General features: G+C 56.2%; 1 protein-coding gene across 11 annotated transcripts in view; it reads right to left on the bottom strand.

The window, feature by feature from the left end:
* Window positions 1–312: 312 nt before the first annotated feature.
* Window positions 313–23575, bottom strand: part of TSPAN9 (tetraspanin 9) — a 221915-nt gene continuing 198652 nt past the window's right edge. For all 11 annotated transcript variants that reach the window (XM_053225724.1, XM_053225729.1, XM_053225721.1 and 8 more), the window contains 6 exons: window positions 7740–7931; window positions 7291–7365; window positions 6864–6965; window positions 6096–6227; window positions 5582–5665; window positions 313–3892 (listed from right to left, as the gene is read on the bottom strand). In XM_053225724.1, coding sequence (XP_053081699.1) covers window positions 3821–3892; window positions 5582–5665; window positions 6096–6227; window positions 6864–6965; window positions 7291–7365; window positions 7740–7931 — 657 coding nt within the window. In that variant the 3' untranslated portion in view covers window positions 313–3820. The remainder of the gene's footprint in view (window positions 3893–5581; window positions 5666–6095; window positions 6228–6863; window positions 6966–7290; window positions 7366–7739; window positions 7932–23575) is intronic.

Genomic DNA, 23575 nt, shown 5'->3' with positions numbered 1-23575 from the left:
ACTGGCCATGTGTGAGAAGCGACAGGTACTGAGGTGGGAGTTGACCCCTCACACAGAGAGCTCGGGCCTCTCGGACTAGCTCCCGACCAAGCCCGCATCCAGTCACTGGGCAAAGGGCACCCCTAGAGGGGACTGAGCCCCGCCTCCCCCAGCAGACCTGTGACCTGGGCTCGAGGAGGGGAGATGAAGTCCTTGCCGTGGGGGTGTCCTAGACAAACGGTAGAGCCAGTGCCTGATTCGTCCTGTGTCCCTCACACCAACCACTACAAGAAGTCATGGCGGAGTGAACACAAACCACGAAGAGACCACCTGTTTGTGCTTTTGACACATTATCAGTTTTTTATTTAAAAACATGCTAAAAACATGGTGTTCGATAAAGCCAGGACCAGGATGAAGGAAACGCACAGATACGGCATTGCAAGCAGAAAAGTGCATTTAAAACCAACAAGCGTGCTGTCCCTGCTCTCCCACGCTCCCCGGGGGTGGGCAGGGTGTGCGCATGAGCCCCTGGCTCTGGCCCTCAGGTGCCCGTTCAGGGCAGGGAGGCCAGGACCCGCCGGGACCACTGCCTCGCTGAGGTGCAGAGGAGTGAGGGGGAGACCAGGACCGGGAGAGGCCAGTCGCAGAAGGGCGGAGGGACAAAGGGTGGACTCAGGCACCTGGCACCCATCCTACACCAGGTCCCTGCTAGTTAGCACCTCCACCAGTGTGGGTGGGCAGGGGGCTGCAGAGGAGGGCACAGCCATTTCCATCTACCTGGACTGCTTTGGGGCCACCAAAGCAAGGAGCGACGGCCACCCGGGTCCAAGTCAAACCAGAACATCTGTGCGAGGGTCTGGGGTGGGGCAGCAACCTTTCTGGAGTGAGAGCCCAAGGTGCTGGCCCATGCTGGTGCGGGGGAGGGGGTGACAGTGCTCCAGCGGGGGTCTGAGGGTGGAGACTGTCCCCCAACACCTGCCGCAGCCCCCCAAGGGTGGTTCTCAGTCCCTGCTCGCCCACCACCTCTGCAAGATGGCTGCAGGGAAAGGCCAAGTCTCAGCCGGCACCCCCTTGAAGCTGTCTCCAGAACCTGACCTTCTAAGTCGAATCTGGAAACTGCATCAGACCTGACCAAACTGACGCTGATTTTGGCAAGGGAAGTCACACGTGAGGGAGCTCATCGAGTTAGTGCTGCCCCAGTGGGAGCACAGTCAGGAGAAACAGAGAAGACACTGGGCTGCCACAGACACCGTGTGGCGTGACCTTCTATGTGTGGGATCCACCCTGCAGGAAGGGCGAGGGGTCTGGAAGAGCACCCCCACCCCTTGTGCCTTCCCCCAGAGGAGACTCGAGCAAATGCCTAAGCGGCCAAGCACAGGGTGAGGCAGGAAGGCGGTCTGAGGGACTGTGGACAAGCCTCCATGAACGGACAGGTGAGGGGGCGCTGGTGGGTAGAGGGGGACCGCGGGGGAGGCTCCAGGGCCAGAGGACATCCCTGAAGCTCTAGAAACTAAGACTGCCAGGGAGGCTACACACACGCACCCCCCAAGGTGTTGAGCTTTTGCTGATTTGAACAAAAACTGAAATTGCATTGATAGGCATGAACAAGCCCGCCCCATCCTCCCCAAGGTCATTACACACCCAGTCCCTTCTGTGTGACTCCAGCGCGCATTGGCTGAGCGCGTCTCCGCAGTGACGCAGTAGCATGTCTGTTCTGTGCTCTGCAGCTGGGAGTCCCCAGGGAGGCAGCTGAAGTCCCGCACCAGGAAGATGGCACCAGAGGACCCAGGAAGGCAGTTTGGCTCCAGCATGTGCTGGCCCCTTTGTCCCCCCAAGGACCCACCTTCCCAGCTTTGCCATGGGCACCTTCACTTCTGTCGTGGGGTGGGCTGTGGGGGTTCCTTGCCTGACTCATTGAGCCCACCTTACTCTCCACTTCTCATCCCCCAAAATCGTGACTCCTGAACACCAAAAGTTCTATACTTCTGGTCCCCCCTGTATTTTACTTTGGCGGGTGCAGGAGTTGCCGGCTGAGTGGCCAGGTCTCAGCTTTTGGAGCAGACAAGTGCAGGCTGGAAAGGAGACGTGGGCCTGGTGAGAAATCAAGGTATTGAGCCAAACGGTGCAGGGAACAGGCAGCTGCCCCACGTGAGGCCGGGTCGGGGAAGCGCACTGGATCCTAGCCGGCCAGTGGACAGCCTCTGCACGCTCAGTCCCATGAATTCTTGACTTTAGTTTTTTAACTGCAAACACACTCAGACCAGCTTAAAGCCTGAGGGCCCCCCTGCTGCAGTCAGATACCCCACCCGGCCTGTTCAGCTTCTACACCGTGACTTGGCTGTTTCTCCCTGGGGCTGCTGTAGCAAGATCCAGTCTGACCTCCCTGTGCTTCTCCTCGGGGCCACGGAGGACAGACCTGCCACCACCCCACCATCAATGAACCCTGAGGAAGGGGATGAGGGTCCCGGGACCCCCTGGTCATCTTCCCCTCCCTCTCGGCAGGGAACGTGCAGCCCAGTGAGTACAGCTGGAATGATCACGGGCACTACTTCCACCCTCCCCTCCTGATGGTCACGGGACCTCTGCCACTGTCTGAGCAGCAAAACATAAGGAATGCTTCCCCTTCCAGAAGCAATGTGAGAAAGTGAGCAGCATCTGAACTAGAGAGGTATTTGTCCGAGAGTTTCTAGCAGGAATGTCTGTGAAAGTAACTGGGGTTTGCAGAACCTGTCGCGGGAATATGCCCGCATGGGGCGGAAGGGGGAGCCTCCGGTGCCAGCAGAGGGCAGGAGGAAGGAAGGATGGGAAAAAGAAAAGACTGCTCATCGGTGAAGCAGAAGGACCCACAACGGCCCTGGCCACGTTCCTGGCAAAGCACTTCGCCGGCCCCCCACGGACCCCCAACCGTTCGGGCCGCTGGAGCCAGCATCAGCAAACCTATGGCCCCCAGGCAGGGTGCCCCTCCACGCTGCTCTGTGCCTTTCTGTTGCACACGCCTCATCCAGGCTCCTGTGCCACCGACGCGGGCCCCGCACACCCTGGCCCACTCTCCCTCCCACTCGGTGCGTCCTGAGCACAGGCCTGGTGCATCTCCCCGGGGACTCCTGAGAGCTGCACAGTGGTTTGTCCTGATTGAAACCTGACGGGACATCCTCTCTCCCCGCACCTGTCCCCCACCCTCAGGAAAAAAAAGAAAATCAAACCATTACAGAAATCAACACAGTAAAAAGTTATAAATCAGAAAGCTAACCCTAAACTTATCTGGAAGATAATATTCCTGAATAATCAGAATCAGAGTAAAATAAAATAAAAAAGTTACACTGTAAGGTATAAAAAGCCTGGGCAAGATGCTCCCGGGGGCCTTGCCCAGAGGCAGTCAGACCCCCACCCCACCCACCCCCCCCGCCAGCTTTCCCATGGATGGCGGTGGGCACCCGTGGCTCCGTGGGCAGTCTCTGGACCAGGAGGGAGCACTCTGCGCCCCACCCACATGGGGACCAAGTGTCAGCGTGAGGAAGGGCAGAGGCAGAAACGCATCAGTGCTGGAGGGCTCCTGGAGCATGAACCCGGCCCACCCTGTCTTCTTTGGCAAATACACAGATGCAGGAATCCAGGCACCCCCAGCACCCAAGGTCTCTGTGTGCCTCCTCCACGCCTCCTCCTCCCTGGCCCTCCACCCACCAAGAAGCTGAGGCGGGGTGGGCTGGGGGAGGGTGGGCTGCGGGGGGAGTCGGGTGCAGGGGTCAGCAGTCTGGAGAGCGCGGGCAGGCAACACAAAGCTCAAATCTTCTTCCCTGGCACAGTGTCTGCGTGGGGGCTGGGGTGCTCCCGGCCAGCCCGCTCAGGCATCGTACTTTTTACCAGTCCGGTGGATGTGCTGGAAGAGGGTCATGGAGAAGGCCATGCCCAGAATCTGAAAGACATGGGGGAGAGGGTTTTGGACAGAAGCCCCAGGGCAAGCGGGGGTACCCACCTGTGTGCCTGAAAATCACTGGTGGACGGGAGCCAGTGGTGGACAGAATAGGTCACACACAGCTGAGCTCAGCCCCTCAGAGCTGTTTGTACAGAAGATCATAAACCTCTCTGAGCCTCAGGAATCTGCCCATTTCAGGGTTCTGTTGTGAGGACCCAAAGCACAAAGGACCCGGCCCTAACTGGTAGCTACCACGGGACTGAGGTGGGGGCAGGAAGGGGACAGGAACGTTAAAAACCCAAGCCGAGTCCCTCTGTTCGGTTCTGGAATACACGACGTGATGTTTTGGGTGCAGCCAGTGTGTCTTCACCACCGATGTGCTTATGACAACATTAACACTCCTCTGTGTTCCCTCAACTCCTGAATCCTGAAGGGGGTGGTGGCCCAGAGCAGTGCAGGAGGAAGCCAGCCTGGGGCCTCACTGTCACCATGGGTAGCATGCCGTGGGCACACACCACAAAGCTAGGGACTGGGAGACGCTGCGTGCCTCTCGTGGTTTGGGCGTCTGGAGGAGACCCTGGCTGGTGATGCTCTGGCGTTCTGGTCCAGGCCTGAGCACAGTCAGCTGAGAGGTGCCCTCTTCTCAATACTGAACAGCATCTTGCCCCGTGTGCTCATCTCACATCAGAGCTCTGCAAAAGTGACAGCGGGCTTGTCTTCTGAGCTGGAAACCTCTTGGATGAATCAGACACGTTCAGACCCCCAGACCCAAGAGTTTAGGGCAAGAAAGATACAAGATGTCAGCCATCTTCCCGTGGACCAGCCAGTCAAGTTCAAGCGCTCCAGGGAGAATCAGGCACTGAAGACTCTTGCTCGCCTCAGGTTGGAGCCATACATAAATGGACCAAGGAGGGAGCCCGGAAATGTGCATCCCCAGAAAGGGTCCCCTGACTCTTGCTCCCCACCGGCCATGCCACCTTCATCTTTAGGAAGGGAGGCAGGATTCCCTCCTGGTCCCCCTCCACCATCTCGCAAAGCGCAGCTGGGCACCGAATGCGGGGCTTGCAAAGGACAACCAGGCACCGAATGCTTGCTAGGAACAGCTCACACCTACTGAGCACGTCCTAGCTGCCTGGTACTGCTCTACGCCCTGTTCCACGCATGGGGCTCACTTCATGCTAAGAAGTGGCATGATGATCATGCCCATTATGCTGATGTGGAAATTAAGGCACAGACGCTCAGCAACCTGCCCGGCTCGTGTACATTTAATGGGTGCCGAGGCCAGAACAGACACCCAGGGAGTGTGAACACCTCAAGTGTTACCTGAGGACTTGGGTTCCATTCAGTCCTAGGGTAAGTGTCCCCGTGAAGTAGGGCAGGTGTGTTGTCAAGCAGACCCACACAGGGGATCTGCACGGTGCTGGCCCCAGGCCCCAGGCCCCAGGCTCGGAACAGATGCCCAGGAAGCAGAGCCCTACTGCGCCTGCGGGGTTGGGACAGGCGTTGGGATGGAGGCCTCAGGACAGAGCAGAGCAGGACAGCGCAGGGGCTTCAGGCTGCTGGGATCAGCTATTTAGTGTGTGTGTGTGTGTGTGTGTGTGTGTGTGTGTGTGTGCGCGCTTCGTCTTCTGCCTCTGGCTTAGGTCCAGCTGGGAGCTCGAGCTGCAAAGCTCCCAACAGTCCTCTTACCTGCATGATAAGGATGCACATCCCCACCGTGCCAAGCACATGCTTATTGTCATCAAACCACGTCTTCACCTTTTCATAGCAGCCCTAGGGACCAGGACCAAAGGTTAAGGCACCACAGGACTGTGAGTGCCCCTTCCTGCCCAGCCCCCACCTCACATCCCCTTCTGTCCCTGTCCTTGCTCTTGTCTCCTGCCCCTCTCTGACCCTCAGCCCCAGTCCTCTAGCTTTTGAGCAGGCCCCGCCCCTCCCCACCCAGGGGTCCACCTACAGGCTCCCACTCTACGGCCTCCGACCCCCACTCAACCTCCACCCTCGGACACTCCCGACTTCAGGCCCAGCCCTCCCACTGGCCACCGGCCTTTTGGCTTCGGTCCTGCGCGTCCCCCACCCCACCTTCCGTTAAGCCAGTTCCTTCCTGTCCCAGGCGACCCTCCCCTGCAGGTGTCCTCTTGCCAGACTGTCCTCCACACCAGCTTCTGGGAGGGGGACCTGGGGAAGCAGCTTCCAGACTCACCGTTCTCCACAGAGGGGTGGTGGTGTTGCGCCCACAGCCCTGGGAGTTCTCCATGCAGCAGCGGTCGGGCACTGTGTTCTCCCCCAGCACTGGGTACCAGTCTGTGTAGTCGGTGACGCCACAGCAGCGCATCTGCAGGTGGGAAGGCACCGGGTCAGACACGTCACTGCCCACGGGCCTCCTCTGTGCCTCCCCCTGCCTAGACCATCCTGGCCCCATGAAAGCTGCCTCCCTGCGGTTCAGCAGAGGAGAGACAAAGGCCTCCTTCTTGGGGCCTCAGCTGGGCCCTAAAGGGAAGTGACGGCCCCTTCCTGGAGGCCAGAGTGCAGACAAGGTAACACCCACCTGCCACCCTGAGCTGGGCACTGGACACCAGGCAGGAGTGCTCTCTGCTTGCCCACCACCCCTCTGCTTTGTGGATCGTCCCAAGCTGGCTGCCGGCCCCTCCCCAGGGCTTAACGAGGGACCTCTGACTTGTTCCCCTCTTAGAATCAAGGCCTTCCTGCCTGACCCATAATCAGGGCAACAAACTCTGTCATCCATGCCAAAGCTTCAGAAAAGAAGGGCCTGGATGATCTGCTCTTCTAGATTATCTGTCCTCCCTGGTCCCCTGTACCCATTTAGGCACTCATCACCGCTCCCGCTCCAGTGCCCTGCTCCCCCTCCTTCCCTCAGCTGCCTGTCCCTCTCCAGATGCATCCTCGGTCACCCAGGGTGAGTCAGAGCCGCGCCCCCCCACCCCCCGCCCTGCCAGGCCCAGCCCCTCACCTCAGCCTGGATGATGTTCCAGGCGTTCTTAAGCCCCACGTTGTTCTCTGTGTTGTACAGCAATAGTCCTTCTTTCAGATCCTTCTTGGCGTTCTCATTTACCTGTCGGGTAGAGGGCAGGCCCCTGAGTCCCTTCTCCGAGTGCTCCACACAACTATGCTTGAATGCTCCCGGTGATGGGCAGCTCACTAATGCCAGAGGATTCCTAAGACTACACAGGTAATAAACCCCCCACACTCCCCTCAAAGTCACCTTCCCCATGCTCCCCCCTACCAAAAGCCTTTCATCTGGACCTCTCCCAGCTCTCCTGCTGCCATTCTCCTTCCTCCCTTCCTCATAGGTACTCTCTGTCCATGCTTCTCCTCTGGCTTGTCCTGACCCCAGCCCACTGCCACCCCACATACCCCTCCCTTCCTGTAAGGCCTACCTTGTCCATGTAGACAAAGAAGAGGATGAGCAAGATCAACTCTGCCAGGAGGATGATCAACAGGATGATGAAAAACTGCAGAGAGAGTGTCGGTGTGGGCACACGGTGGTGGTCACGGCCAGGGATGGGGTGCACACAAGGGCTAGGGGAGCTGGGGACAGGAAGCACCTAGACAGGGCTTCCCAGGTATGGGAGAGGCCAGCTACGGCTCCTGAGGAGTCCCTGATAGTTAAGGGAGGCAGATGAAGGAGACAGCCAATCGAGGAGTGGAAGGGACAACTAGGGCCGGGATACGCGATCGTGAGGAAGAGGGGTGTGGTCGGGCAGAGAACATCCTAGAAGCAGTTTCTGTCGGGCATCTAATAGGCTAGCGGTCGTCTCAGGCCTTGCCTGTCTCCGTGACCCGGATGCAGGGAGTTCAGAGGGCTGCGGGTATGGAGTTCACTTACACTGAGAAGGAGGCACTTGTTTTCCTTGATGGCCCCCAGGCAGCCGAGGAAGCCTGTCACCATGACAATGGTGCCTATGGCGATGACCAGGTTGGCTGCAGACAGCGAGGGGAAGCTGGGGGAGAAGGTGGCAAAGTTGCCTTGGGACACGGATAGCCAAATGCCCACTCCGAGCAGCCCACAGCCACAGAGCTGGAGAGAAAAGAAAGCCATTAGATCAGCACCGCTTTGTGTTCATCTCCATGGAACCCAAAAGGCTGCATGTCCCCACCCCCAACTCTGAGACTGGGAAAGGGGGAACGGGGCTATAGGTCAGATAGGCCACGGGCCCTAATCGTGTCGGCTCTGAGGCCCAGACAAACCCTCAGCCTTTCCACGTCTCAGTCTCTGCATCTGGCAAATGCACCCTGCCAGCTTCACAAACCTCCTAGGGTCACTCTGAGGATCAAATTTTAAACGGCACAGGCAAAATCCTGTAACAAACACTGATGGTCCCAGACACACATGAGTAGCTGTGGTTACCCCACTTGTCAGTGGAGAGGCCCTGGCATTCAGGAAGGAGTCTGGGAGGAGGAGCGTGGCGCCCAGGGAAGGTGAGTAAAGACTCGTCTCTGGGGCCAGGAAGACTCTCTGAGTCCGGTTTCTCAGGGCCAGGCCTTCCAGCGACCACATCCTCCTGACCTGTCCAGCAGGGCCATTTGCCCACTATTCTCAGGAACCTGAAGAACAAATTTCCCACAGATGGAAGGTGAAAGGAACTCAACGGGCTGGCCAACATGCAGGCCATGAGAATCCATCACTGCCTTCACCTTCCATCCATGTGAGCCAGCAGCCCGCGCTCTGGCCCCGAAAACCGACTCTCCTCCACGGCCCCCCTGGGCCCGCGACGCCACCGCTTCACCTGGGGACGCTTGGGTTTCACTGGCTGCGGGTCTCCACAGCTGCCTTATTTTATGCTCCGTATAGCTGACACTCACCCCGCTCCCTCCGGCAGCTCTGAGGAAATATGCGGAGTCTGAGGAGCCAATCAATCTGTCAACCGGTATTTATTGAGTACCGAAGGCTGCAGCATCCTGTGCCAGAAGAGCCACAGCCTCTTTCGAGACCTGCCTTCCTGGGACCTCTGTGCTGCATAGACAGGAACAATAAAAAAGCAGCATCGACCCCACGCAGTATACACTGGTGCCAAATAAATGGTTCAGGAGTTCTCAGAGGAGGCAACCACTGTCCTGGCCCAAGATGTCAGTTGGAGGAGGCAGTCTCTAGAGGACAGCTGGACCTGGGGCAGGTGGGGGACCACAACATTCCACGTAGGGCAAAAGCATACACGTAAGGGCTCAGGAGGTACAGATGTGGATCTGACACCTGGCTCCGGCTTTTCCTGGTAGTGCGACCTTGCAAACTCCTTTTATGCCCAATGAGAATGACACCGCCTGCCTTCACCTTCTGGACTGTTGGGAGAATCTAAATGGAAGAAAGCATGTGAAGTGCATGGCCATGACCAGGTGCTGGTCTCCGAAAGGCATTTGCTGAGCAGCTCCCATGTGCCCGGGGCTGTGCCATGACCCCAGGAACCAAGCACATCCCTGCTCTCGAGCTGCTCCGGCTTCCGAGGGGAGACACAGATGGCCCAGCGAAGACAAGGCGGTTCACGAGTAGGGGGAGAGCAGTTCTCACATGCATGCCTGGAGGTTGAGGGGGAGAGGCACAGGCTGCCCCTCAGGGGTGGCATTTTCTTCCCTCATGCAGTCCACAAACCCAAACAGAGCACCCATGTAGTAAGTGCCAGGGCCCGTTCTGAGTGCTGGGGTGGAGGTGGTAGCAGCACAGGCAACTCCCCCCTACCCCGCCCCGCCTCACTCACGAACAGGCTATTCTTACAGAGCACACGGATGCTACATAAGCGAAGAAGTGATAGAATCTCAGGTGATGGTACGTGCCGTGAAGGAAAATGAGGATGGCCACGAGTTAGAAAGTTTCAGGGGACAGAGTGGTCAGGGATGGTGGCATCTGAGTAGGGACCCAAATAAAGAGGGGAAGTGGTGGAAGGATGTTCTGGATAGAGGGAACAGCAGGTGCAGAAGCCCTGAGGTAGGACTGAGCCTGGCCAGCCCAGGGAGAAGCAAGCTGCCCAGGTGGCTGCAACAGAGTGGAGGAGGTGACAGTGGTGGGGGACCAGTAGGTGGGGTGGCAGGGGTCAGATGAGACAAGACCTTGCAGGCATCACTTAAGAAAACCAGGGTGGGATGCCCCTAGGCCTGGAGAGTGACATGGTTTATATTTCCAATAGATCTCTGAGACTGCTGCTCAGAGAAGACCACCAGAGAGCAAAGGGGGAAGCCCAGGGCGCAATCAGGAGGCCACGGCAGGGATCAGGCAAGAGCTGGGGGTGACCTACCAGGTGAGCCACCAGGTGGCTCTGGAAGAGTGGTGAACAGCAGTACAAGGAGGTTTATCTGTAAGGTAGGATTGACAGGACTTGCTGGGATTTAAAAGATGAGTAGGATTTTCATAAATGAGGAACCAGAAAGGTGACCCAGGTAGGGCATGATGGAAGAAGTGCAGGCATTCCCATGTATTATTAAGCCAGAGATGGTTCAAGGAGCCGGGGAGGAACAGGAGGAAGTGGAGCAGGTTCCCGGGTCCCCCACACCATGGAGCGGTCCTGCACCTCCTGCACCTGGGAGCAGTCCCAGTGGAACTACATCAAGGCTCCCCAGGTATGGGCACACTCAGGCCTAGAACACCCAGCCAATGGAGTACCCGCCAAGCTTTGCAGGGGGCGGGGGGGATGGTGGCCACCACCCCTGTAACCACTAGGTGGCGCTCCAGGCTGGGTCAGAAGCTCTGAAACTTCCATCCAACTTCTCATACTGACTTTTTTTCAATCTGGTCAGTTCCTATACTGCCGTCTCAATTTTTCTTTCATTAATCATACCATGGAAATTCATGATCTTCATGCTGAAGATTTATGGCTCTAAAAGCCAGAGCCTGGAATGATTGAGAGGAAACCCCATGGCTGCCAGGTCACTCACTGCAGGTAGAGGAGCCTGTTGTTAAAGAGACCTGGCTGTGGGACCCCCGGAGCGGCAAGATGCCGTTACCACCCTGCAGTGGGGACACCAGGGCCCCCAAGACCCTCCTCAGTCACAGTGCAGCTTTTTCTGGAAGCCAGTGCCCACTGGGCATGGGCCTGGCGGGGGCCCCCTCTACCTCTTTTCTCCATCTCCCTCCTGGGGAGAACTGCCGGGAGGTCCAGGAGCCCCTCTCTGGGAAAACCTCAACAGTTCAGAAATTCCCAGGACCTGGTCATCCCTCTCAAAATGGTTCTATGATCTTGCTTCAGATTCTCTGAGTTGGTCGGCAAGCTTCCCAAAGTCCCACCCAGCAGCCTCCCTCTACCACGGTAAGAGAACAGCACTGTGGCTCTGTCCCCATACGTGCTTCCTTTCCCACTTCCTGTCTGAGGTCCCACCACACCCCAGGCTAGACCCCAGGTGAGACCTGCTGCCTCCAGGTGGGGCAGTCCCCACACACAGCGTGTACTTAAGCCCTGGGGTGAAGGGGGCTAGCTCAGTGAATGAGGCCTTGTGGGATCTCAGTGCACTCAGGGACAAGAGCCTCCAGGTGGGAAGAAAACATGACCAATCAGGCCCTGAGTTTACAGATTAGGACAGCAAGGCCATGGCACTGCCAGGCTGGGCCCAGACCTGGCTCCCTGGCCCGCCTTTGGTGTGGAGCCCCTTCTGTACCCGACGCCAGGAGACCGGCCAGTGCATGCCGAGCCTGGGCCGACCGGTAAAAGGCACGGCCTTAGCCCCTGCCTCAAGCCCGGTCCCAGCCTTGCTTCCCTGCCTGCCTCTGGCCTGTTTTTCAGCCCAGCCAACATAGAGCTGCCTGAATCCTTTTTCTAAGATGCTGCTTTCATCATGCTGCTCCCCTGTGTGACCTTACAATTCTTTAGCTCTCTGAGGCCCAATTTCCTTTAAAATGTGGGATTTGGACTAGAGAATTTTTCAGGTCCCTGCCAGCACGGGCTTAGCCAAGCCTGAGACATGATGCTCTCATGTCCCTGCCCGGTGGTTCTCAACCCAGAGTGATGTTGCCCCCTGCAGACACCTGGCAACATCTGGGGACACTTGTGGCCATCACAACTTGGAGTGTGGGGCTCCTACTGCTGTGTGAGTAGAGGCCAGGGTTACTGCCAAAAAACCTATAATGCATAGGACAGTCTCCCACCACAAAGAACTACCCAGCCAGAAATGTGGATAGAGGTCAAGAAACCCTGCCTTAGCCCCTTCCCCATGCCAGGGGTCCACCCTCTGGCCATCACCTCCAGGAAACAGCCATCACAGAAAGAACCCAGTGTATTCCCTCCAAGAGTGGGGCAGCGTCCTAGTTCTGAAAGGGACAGTAAAATGTGGGAGGAGTAGAGAGCTGGCCAGACTCTATCTGGGGAGCTGGTGAGAACCAGGGCAGGAACAGGGAGAGGTCAATGTCTGGTGCATGGCAATGGGCAGGAGGGAGGGGATGACAGCAGAAAAGGTTTGCTGGGCAGGAAGGCAAGAAGACAGACAGGAAGCCAGAGCAAGGGGCAGGGGAGGGAGCGGCAGGCATGAGGGGGGGGGGTAGGGAGGAGCACTGCCCCATGCGGACGGTGCCCAGCACAGGAAGGAGACAAGGTGTGCAGTGCCAGAGAACTTAGCTCGTGGCATTCAGGAAGATTCCCTTCCCAAAGCAAAGGACTGTCTCAGCTAAGATGACCAAGCTACAGTCAAACCCAGGGCAGGAAGAGACTCCAAGGACTCAGGGAACCACAATCTAGCCAAGTCAGCACCAACCAACCTGAGGTCACCAGCCAGACAGACCTGGTCAGCAACCCTCACCAAGCAGGGGGGGACCCAGTGACCACCCTGAATAGCAAGCCCTCCTGCTCCCTGCCCCCTCCCCCAACCGAGGGCATTTCTGAATATTCTCAGTTCAGCGCTCCAAATAAATCCACATCCAAATGTGAGAAAACAAGTTCCTACCCTTGCACTTGCCTGTGGCCTGGATCTCTGTGAGGGCAGGGATTTGGGTCTGTTTTGTTCACTGCTAAATCCCCAGAGCCTAGAACAGTGCTTTATCCTTGGCAATGCCTTGGGGTGTCTCTCCTACGGGGCTCTCCTAAGGCCCTTCACGGACTCTGCAGAGGGAGAAAGTACAGGCCCTTTCAGGGGGCCATCTCAGGGTCTTCCTGGTCACCCTTGGGCCCATTGGCCTGATGCACAGCCAGTAAACTGAGGCCCAGCCAGGACACAGCCATATAGTGAACAAGCACTCCAGACTCACTTCAGTTATGAAGCCTGTTGTAATTAGCTGAATATCCCCGTGGCGTTTTTCTTCATCTTCAGTTTGAATCTTATTGATTTGTAGTTTCAATATATGTTTCTGCCTTGTGTCCTTATGTATTTTTCATGCAGGCATCCCATTTCTCTGGGGTGGGGAGTCCTGTGATTTCCCCTTCAATCCAACCTCCCTCCTTAGCTTCTACCCCTGACTCAGAGCACAGGACAGCCACACCCTGTGTCCCCTCCTAGCTGCCAACCGTCTCTGCCCCGTACAGGGGTGGCCTTCCCTGGGGGTGACCTCCTGTGCCAGGGCTGGGCCCAGAGCAGCGCATCGGGGACCTGCCCAGCCTTCTGTGCCAACTTGCTACCCACCCCCCACCGAAACACCAGCACTTTGGGAGTCAGGCTCAGTCTCCTCCATTCCTCTTCTGGGAGGGCCCAGAACACGCCTGGGATACTTCATAAACATTAGCTTCATGGATGGATGGATGGATGGATGGATGGATGGATGGATGGATGCGGGTAGGAGGGCCTGAGAAGGCCACAGCCTGGGAAAAGGACCAGACCCAGACACACACACCCACCTGAATAAGAAGCCCCCACACATCCCCTCGTCCCTGTTCCTAGAACCCCCAAGTGCCCCAAGTTACTCCCAACTCAGCCCCCTGAACCCCTTATTTGCCTGTGTGAGTCATCTGTTTGTCTGCCCCTCACAGCCTCATGTGTCTCTGCAGAACCCCCCTCCCCAACCCCCCCTGCCCCCTGCCTGCCTCATCCCCTCTGCTTTGCAGGAGCTTTCCAAACACTAGGTCTCAACACTCCCCAGTGCTCTCTATGAGCCAGGGCCAAGTGCAGCGTTTAATGGCATTTAATAAATTAGTGGATGTGGAAAATAAAAAAGAAAACCAAAATGACTTTAATTTCACAGCCCGACGTGCAGCTAGTAATGGTCCTGCCTGGTCCTAGGAGAAGCCGTCCTGCCAAGAACTGCATCACAGGGAAAAGGGACAGGACATCAGCACCAGGAGTGAGGCCGCTACTTTGTATGTCCCACAACCCCCTGCCTCCAAGGGGCCTGCAGCTCATTCAGTGTCACAGCCATAAAGGGGGGGAAGGGAGGGAGCCAGACAATGTCTTTGCCAAAGTCACCCAGCAGGCAGGAGGATCAGAGAGCAGAGGGGAGGTGGCCACTCAGCGAGAAGTCTCCTTTGTGAGGCTGTCCCTGGTCCCCACAGACCAGCCCCCGCCTGCGCACCCCAGGGTCGTGGCGTTCAGCATCCATCAATAGTCAGTACATGCCATTCTGTCTTTGTCCAATTCTGGGTCCTCAAGAATTCTTATTAACTCAAGAACGCACTTCCTTGTGGCTGACATGCACATGCATCAGTCCTAGCTTTGCCTAAGCAGCCACCGAGAACAAGTGTGGCAGGCTTTTAAATATTGGAAGGCCTGTATCTCACGGTCCTTTCCCAAGTCTTCTGGTCTATTCAAGGGCTTTTACAGCTTTGTCTCTGAGTCACCCTCCACTGCTCATCCCTGTCCCACACTCAAAGTCAGATTCCAGCTACTGAGGGGATAGCACAGAGTACAAAGATACCCCTCTCACCTCCTACATTCTGAGTCCTATACTTCTAGTAATCCAGCCGAAACCCCCACTGGCTTGGCAGGCAGCCCCCCATGGTTTTGGCTCACATAGAGCTTGTGCATAATTTAAAGTGAAACAGCAGGACTCATCGGTCATTCTTTTTTTGACCCCACACTTTTCTCTCAAAGCCTCCAATTTCTTCACATCTTCACCTTGCAGCCCCCAATATCACCAGCTTACATAGGTGACAGGGAGATCACACCCATATTTCTGAGCCGAATTCTCCTCCAAATAAACATTACATAAAGCATTTGCATATCTAGAACCCAGTTACATTTTGATTATCGCAGAATGAGGTTATTTTCTCAGATGGTTCTAGGAGAGAGCATTTAAACCTGGCCAAGCTTCAGGGATGCTGTGTTTGGTTTTGCTGCAAGACTCAGAGGCTGACAGACCTCTTAAATTATATGTTTCAAGAGTCCACTTCTCTCCAGAGAACTTTGTGGAGACACTGAGACCGTGGTAACGCCTCGTTAGGGGGTTTTCTGGGGACAACTCACCAGAACCCCCCCCCCCCATCAGGTCAGAGTGGCCACGGGTCCTGTCATAATACCTCTTGTGCCCTCGAACCCTAAGACGTACATGATGATGAAAGAGTCCGTGATGAGGGAGACCTCACTGGAGACTTTGAGGACAGCCCCTGGCCACCCTTCCAGGGGCGCAGGCAAAGATGCAGTCACCAGCAGTCCTGGCCCCCAGCCGGCCGCACATAGGGCTTGGGGTCCTCCAACCCCAGCAGGGGAGGAGGCTGGCTTCGCTGAAGCACTGCCCATGTGTTTGGACTTCCTGGCTGGACCTCAGCACGGAAGGCATGTGCCCTGCCCAGGGGCCCACTCGAACCAAGGCATCTGTGGGCCTCCAGGGTGACCAGCCCTAGGGGCAGGGAGAGTCTGGGTCTGTCCCCAGGCTCCAAAGGCTCCAGAGGGTGCTGAGAGCAGGCCTAGTCCCTGATACAGCTGATGTCTAGAGAGCAAAGGGCAGGGGCTAGAAATGGGAGGGAAGGGGATGTATCCACCTGGTGCTCCCCCAACACAGCCCCTTTAAACTCCGGTCTTCTGCAACCACTCCTCTGTCTGGGAGAAAGGCTTGCAGAGCACCGTGGCTCACCTCCCCCACCTCCACCTGCACCCCGGCCCCTGAGCCCTCTGGACGCCTCTAATCTGATGGCAGGTCCCAGATCAACTTTCTCAGGTGCTAGCACTTCTCTGCCTTCTCAAACTGAGTGGGGGGAGAGGGGGATGAGAAAGGATGTAGAGACAAGCCCAGAACCCCCTCAGAGAGTCCAAAGTGGCCCTGAGGCAGCCAGAAGGAAGCCTGAGGAACAGCCCCCAGAAGGGCCACGGAGCGATGTGTGGCTGTGATGCCAGAGAGCGGTGGATGACACAAACCGCCGCCAGCCTTGTAAAGCAGGAGTGATCACTCACCAGTCCATAAACATCGATTCCCACCTCCAGTGCAGCCCTCCCTGGGCAGATGGAGCGCAGAGACGGGGGTGCTGGGGGGAAGGGACACTCAGGAGTACTTGTAGCCAGCGTTTCCCAAGCTGACCCCAGCCCATCCGGCTCCCGCTCACTGCTGGCAACGGGAGCTGGAGGCCCTGACCAGGAGATTCTGCTCAAGGACACAGACAGATTTTGCACAGAGACCACGCAGGTGTTTCATGCCCCTCTCTGGGAGCACACAAAAGGAAGCAGGCTAAAGGCTGAAGGGACAGGGGCATGCACAAGAGGGAGGCTGACAGTCCTCTGTCCCCGGCCCCCTCTAGAGGCTCTGTTCCCTGAGCTAGCTGGCAGGCTGCCCTTGGCTGGGACATTGGGGCGGTAGGGGTGGGGGGGGTGGGGGATGGAGAATGACCCTTGGACATGTCTTTTTCCCAAACTCCGGAACTTGTCAACACTCAGTAGGAAGCAGCTTGGAGCCTGAGGCCACCCACACCCTGTAACACACTCAGTCAGGGTGCCAGTGTCAGAAGGGTGCTGTCTATGCAGGGGCGGGGATCGTACATGTAGCTCTCCTTTCCCGCACCCCCAGAGCCATGACTGCCTGAGCTCCCGGGCCTGGGGCGGACCCTCGGGGGACACAGCCTGGGACCACAGTAGGAGACACGGCCTTAACTCCCAAGGTTGCTGTAAATTGGGAGGGAAGGCGCCAAGGACTCCGAGTAGCTCGTTAGAGGAGTCTGGAGAAAGGATTTTCCAATCACCAGCATATTTTCTCCTTCCTGCATTTGCTTTATCTTATGCCTCTGGGGAGAAAGGCCCTTCTGACAGCATCAAAGTGTGGAGAAGTACGTGCAGCCAGGTTGCCGTGGGAGGCAGGAATGGGCTCAGGAAACCGGCCTTCAAGGATCACAGTGATAGCGGTGGCCATCTGGGCTTCTCTGAGAAGGCAGGACGGCCAGCAGCCCGGCTCTCGGGACGGCAGGCTCGAGGACAGTGATGTGCTGTGCAGCTCTGGCCAGCCACCTGGCCTTTAGAGACGATGCTCCGCTAAGACAGGGAGAGAAACCAGCTCCCCAGCACTTGGAGATGCAAAGAGGATGAATAGGATTACACCTGCCGAGCACTTTGTGTTCCTTGGAATATAAATATCGCACAAGGTGCTGGGCTATTATTCAAACTCCTTGGAAAAGGCAGGGGAGCAGGACAAGGATCCCTTGAATTCCTATCACATCTTTCTGGCAAAGAGCTCAAATGAGACTATAACTCATCCTGGAGAGCGGGGAAGGGGGCGGGGACCGTTCTCCTGTCTAAGGAAAGTGCCCCCACCCCCACCAGAGGTGAAGAAAAGCCACACACTGGAAACATGTCCATTACTGGGGCCTTTCACGCGGCGAGGCTCGTCCATTCTGCCCATCACTAATGGACGCCCTTTTAATAATCTTCTACAGCTCAAGTTCAGCAAATAACACTCTATAATTATACATACAGATATCCGGAAAGATTGTGGCTGACAACCAGGTCCATCTGTGGCCCCAGGACAGCCATCCACATACACTTCCGCTGTAACCCTGGGACGTGGCCGACACATGACTGGTCTTCTCTCCAGGGATCCTGTGCCCACAGCCTGATTATTTACACTGCCAGATGGGAGCCGTGTCCACCCAGGCCAGGATTTGGCATTTCTGACACGCTTTGTGGGAGACATGGGCTGGTGACAGTCGGGTCCCTCTTCCAGAGATGGTGTCAGCGCAGCAACCTAAGTGACCACCGGAGACCCCTCCCCACTCTGTGCGAAGCCCTGCCTACCTCTTTGTCCTCCTGGCAGAACAGGAGACCACAGCCCACCCTACTATTATTCCACATGTGCGCACAATTCAGGTGACTCTGCTGACAGCTGCCTGTCCAAGGTCAGAGAGCCCATTTGCAGGGGAGCAGTGCCTTACGCCTCACCCCTGCCCCTGCCCCGACCTCCCTGCATTAACTCTTTGATACTGTGCCACTGCAGCCAGCAGAGCATAAGCACTCATGAGCACTGACCATGAGCCAGCACAGTCCCGACTGCCTGGCCTCTCCTGCCTCATTTAACCCTTTCAACCCAGTGGCAGGGAGCAGGGATGCTATATTACTCTCCCCATTTTACAGATGAAACAATAAAGGCACAGAGAGGCTAAGTAGTGAAGGAACCCAGGAAACCTGACTCCAGAAACCATGTTCTGACCCACCGTGCCCCACTGCTCAGACCTAGGTCATCCCAAATAAGCCGTCGCCCCCTAGACATGTCTATCTGGAGAAAGGAAGGCTGGTTGCAGTGCTGTGTGTGAGCGAGGCTCTGTGGCCTGGAAGCCTGCTTGTGCACTGGGAGGGCAGGAAGAGAAAAGGCAGTGATGGTGGATAATGGCAGTGGTGACAGGGTGGCGTCCAGGGTGACGATGGTGATGAAGACAGTAATAGTACCTATGAGAACGCTAGCATTTATTGACCCCATATTACATGCCAGGTACAGTGTCAACCTCTCTCCCCCAACACCATACAAGGTAGTTACTATTACTTCCCTCCCCACCAAATTCGCATATGGGAAAACTAAGGATCAGAGATTAAGTATCTTGTCTAAACTCACACATGGGGTTGGCAGGCCTGGGATTGTAATTCAATGTGATGTGACTCGGAACCCTATGACTGAAACCTCTCTGTGCCTCCTACACACCTAAGAAAAATCCAAGACCTCATTTTATGAAAGCTTTTCAACAAGTTTCTAGCCCAATCTGAGTCAAGGCAGGTGGGAAGGGGGTGCTGAAGGGGACACACAGCCCCAACAGCCTTGGGAGGAGTTGTTACCCCACTTCATAGATGAGGACATTGTGGCCCACAGGAGTCAAGCCCTCCTCTCACACAGTGCCTGGAACCAAGCTGCGTGATACACAGGGATACAAGCAGCATCTTGGCCTGACCCACCAGGAAACAGAGCTTCATGGTACCACAGAGTAGCAACTCAAAGGCTGTCCACTTTTTAGACAGGAAAAACACGGAGGGCCTGATAACCTGCTTATTGAGGCTTACACATCAGTCTCTCACCAGGTGCTTCCAAGGTCTCTGCCCTGAGCTGGACACCGCACTGGCCACGGCCACATACGAGCCAGAGATGGGGTCACTGCTCTGGGAACAACCAAGCCAGCTGGACCAGCAAGTCAAGGTGATAAAAACCAGCCCCAATGTAGAACCGCACCGGCCAGTGTTGAGTGTCGGGCCAGGGAGGGCTGTGCACAACTCTGGCCTTGGAACCAGGTAGACTGGGTTCAAATTCTCAGTGCCCTCACCTACTATCAGACTGGGGGGAGCGGAAGGAGTCTCTGAAAACAACATTCCCACTGCTTGTTTTTAAATGGGGGATTTGTGGTACCTACCATGAAGTCGTAGCTGGGATTAAATGAGATTCATGAAAATAAACTTCCTAGCGTGGTGCCACGTACAAAGCTATAAACGGCAGTCATGATTAGTATTTATGGGCTGCAGTCCCCATTCACCCAGGTTACCGAGACCAGGCAGAGCAGCTGTAAGCCAGAGGCCAGCGGTGGAGAGAGGTGGAGAGTCCTGCCCAGGCTGCAGCCCTGCTGTCCCCAGGCCCCAGCCCCACCCCCGGCCGGCCTTCGTGGGCCGTCCTCCTCCAAAACAGCACAGCACGTCTGCCCAGACAAGCTTTACTCACCCTGCCGTCCTGCTGCTCCCCAGCCACCCATCTCCGGGAGGCAGCTCCCTTTCCCGATGTGTGAGCTGCTTTCTTTTGGCAGAGAGCTGCTGCTGTCTGTGCTCTGGACCGTAAAACAAGTTTTCATCAATAAATTAAGATAAGCGGAAAGCCAGCTCAAGAGGGGGGCGGGCTGAGGCGGGCAGGCAGGCGGGCGAGAAGTCGCTCTGTGACCCAGAAGGGACCAAAGTAAATCCAAAGCAAGCCTCGGGCTCACGGCCTCCTCTCCCCAGATCCCAAGGGCCCCATTTGACCCAGACTTCTCAGAGAGGGGGAGACACGGGAAGTCACCGTGCCTCTCTCGGGGCCCATTCCATACTCGGGGCGGGTACGCAAGTGTCCGTCACAAGTCAAGTCAGGTTCTCAGCAATGCTCTGAACCAAAATAATGATCTAAGTCACTGCGTTAGACAAGCTAAATCTAATCAGGTGCTGGCCTGCCCCATCACTAGCAGTAGAGAGCCACCTCCGAAAGGAAAAACATCGTTCTCGCAGAGCTTCCCCACGCCTCCTCGTGAACCGCCAGGTCTCCCAAACTCACCTAGCACACGACTACCTCCACGCCTTGCTCACAGCATCTTCCCCTACCCGGGAAGTCTTCCTCTTTTCATCTTTCTCCATCCAACCCAGGGCCTTCGAGGCTCAGCTGATGCCCACCTCCTCCTCCTCCACGCTGGCCAACCCCACCTAGCATCCTGCAGTGGCTCGACGGTCTGACAACCCATCAGCCTTAGGACCTTCTCCCATTTGCCAGTGCTGACCTCTGCCAGGGGTGTGTTCCTGCCCACAGCAGCAGCACAGGCAGGCGTCTCCCGCCACCCCACCTCTTTGTGCATCTCCCTGGCAACGAGCTCAGTGTTGGGCACAGAGAGATCCTCGTTTATCAACAGCCAGGTATGGACAGAATGAGCCCAAGTGAAGCAGAGACGTGGGAACACGGAAGCAAGGCAAGTTTTCGACCCCAACAGGAGTGCCTCCCCAGACCTGGTACACAATCCCCTTCCGTTCCTGACGCTCTTAAACAGGCCAAGCATATGGTGGGAGACGGGCCAGCTGTGTGTCCAGCACCACACACAGAGAGGTGCATGGCTCTGCCTAGGCTTATGGGTCAGTCGACAGGTGAGCCTTTAGACCAAGCGGGGTGACGAGCCCGACCACACAGCACATGCCACCGTGCTGCTAAGGGCTGCGAACCTCCAGCAGGTGGATTCCTCCCCGGAGCCTCTCAGCTCCCTCACTCATAACACAAAAGGTTGGACTTGATAATATCCCAAACCCCTTCCAGCCCTAAGATCCTGGGATTTCACTTCTGCTCAACCCTCACTCTAGCTGTGTGACTTAGGGACGATGACTGCACATTCCGTCCACATTCCGGGGGAAGGGGCCAAGGGAGGCAGAGTGCCAGGCCCTGAGCTGGGCCTGAGAAGTGGTATGTGATTTACGCTCACCCCATGATCTAAACCCCCAGTTAAGGAAACGGACGACCCTGGGAGAGATCTGCTCTGGCTAGGGTCCCCCAGTCAAGGGCCCAGTCGGATGCCCATTCAGCACCCTGCCTCAGGAACCCGCCATGTACATATACCTCCGAACAGTGGGAGGAAGTGGCAAAGTTGCAGGCCACAATTGACATTAAATCAAGACTTCTAATTATACCCCAACCTGGACATAAATCAGAATCGATTACTTCTGAGCTCAGGCGCTTCCCATACCTGGAAGGAGCAGAGTAATGTGAGGGCTTTGATCAAGTCTGGGCTGCGGGGAGGCCTGGTTCTAAAGCAGATCCCAGTGGGCCCTCCCTCCTCTCTCCCACCCCTGCCACACACGTGTGCACGCACACACACACACACACACACACACTCCCTCCACCAAGACCTGGAGGGGGCAAATGGTGCCATTTCATAAAGAGTAAACAGAGGGAAAATAACCTACATGTGAAAATGTGAGTTGGCATGGGGTGCTGAGAACAAAATTCAGCCAATGGAAAAGAAACATATTGACAATAGCAAAAAGAAACAATTACTACGCATTTTCATAGAAATCCCAAGGAATAAATTTGCTCTTGCTTTTGCTTATTCAGCAGAAAAAAGAGAACGAGCGAGCAAGAGAGCAGTAGCCAGAGAGGGATGAGGACACAGCAGAATGCAGGCGCTTGCACTTTGCGGTTCCACATTTCCCTTAAGCTCTCAAAAGAGTGTTTTTTGAGATACAGGCTGACACAGGAGTCAAAAGAAATAGAAAAAATAACACTGTAAGTGGAGAGGCTTAGGGTGCTGCCTCCAGGGGCACCCACCAAAGAGACACCCTCAAAGTAAGAGGGACAGGTGCTGCTTCCATTCATTTGGCAAAAGCAGAAGATACTTTAAAAAAAAAAAATCACTTGAAGACAGAACCTTTAACGTCCGTGGCAACAGCTGCTCAGGGGGGCCAGAGCCTGGCTTCACGTCAGGAAAATTCTGACCTCTTTGCAAAAGCGAGTCCCCAGGGTAGCCCCACAGATTCCACCCCTTCTGCAGAAAGCAGGTCACCACAGACCCAGAGAGGAGCGGGGCTGAGCCAGCACCAGAACCGCTTGTGGGTGGGGGGCTGGTCCACGTTAGGACTCACCAGTCTCGTCCGTGAGCATGACACTGAATGCTGGAAATACTGGACGCAGCTGAGGACCGTGCACCTGCACCAGGCGCCTACACTGCCTCTCGGGTCACAAATGCCCGAGACCCTTTGCTCTCACAGAACAACGGTACCTCTTTTCCATGGTCTGCCCACCATCTGCTGAATCAGCGCATCTGTCCCAGGCTCCTGCAAATGTGCTTCTCCACCCGTATCCCTGCCTTGGGGACGTGCGTCCTTCACCTCTTCTTCCATCCCAGAGTTAAACTTGGACCTGTGGGGCGCCTGAGGGGCTCGGGTGGTTAAGCATCTGACTCTTGATTTTGGCTCAGATCATGGATCTCACAGTTCGTGGGATCCAGCCCCACATCAGGCTCCGTGCTGACAGCGCAGAGGCTGCTTGGGATTCTCTCTCTCTCTCTCTCTCTCTCTCTGCCCCTCCCCCTCCTTCTCTCCCTCTCTCTGAAAATAAACAAAAACAAAACAACATGGATCTGTGTCCAGCAGTTACAAGCACAGGCTGTGGCGTGAGCACCTGGCTTCTGAATCCCAGTTCTACCCCTCACCAAATGTAACTGGACTGGCTGACCTCTGTGACTCTGACCCCTTGTGTGTGAAATGGAGAGAAGGGCACTGTCTCCGAAACAAAATCCATGTAGTGTGCACCGTATACAGTGGTTGTGAAAATTAAACGGAACAAAGCTTGTAAAGCTCTTAGAACAAGTGCACGGCCTAACATCATAAAGGTTTACCACTGTCGTTGCTACCCTTCTGTGTCTCATCCATCTCAAATCCTTGGACCACATCCCTGCAAATCTCCTGCATCCACCTCATCTCCTCCTCACCCGCAGCCCAGATCTGCTCTCACCCCTTTGGCCGGAATCCTGGGAGGTGCCCTTGTTGGTCACCCCACCTCCTCTCTGTCATCACAATCTACACACTCTGCCTGGCGCCCATCGTGCCTCACGTTCCAGCCCCTGGAAGGCTGCTGCAGCCCACACCACATGGCTGGAACTCCTCAGCAAGGCGTCCATTCGAGACCTCCTACAGGGTCATCTTTTCATTATTCGT

The sequence above is a fragment of the Acinonyx jubatus genome, chromosome B4 (assembly GCF_027475565.1).
Source record: "Acinonyx jubatus isolate Ajub_Pintada_27869175 chromosome B4, VMU_Ajub_asm_v1.0, whole genome shotgun sequence".
NCBI lineage: Eukaryota > Metazoa > Chordata > Mammalia > Carnivora > Felidae > Acinonyx > Acinonyx jubatus.
This window is presented reverse-complemented; position numbering and strand designations above follow the sequence as displayed.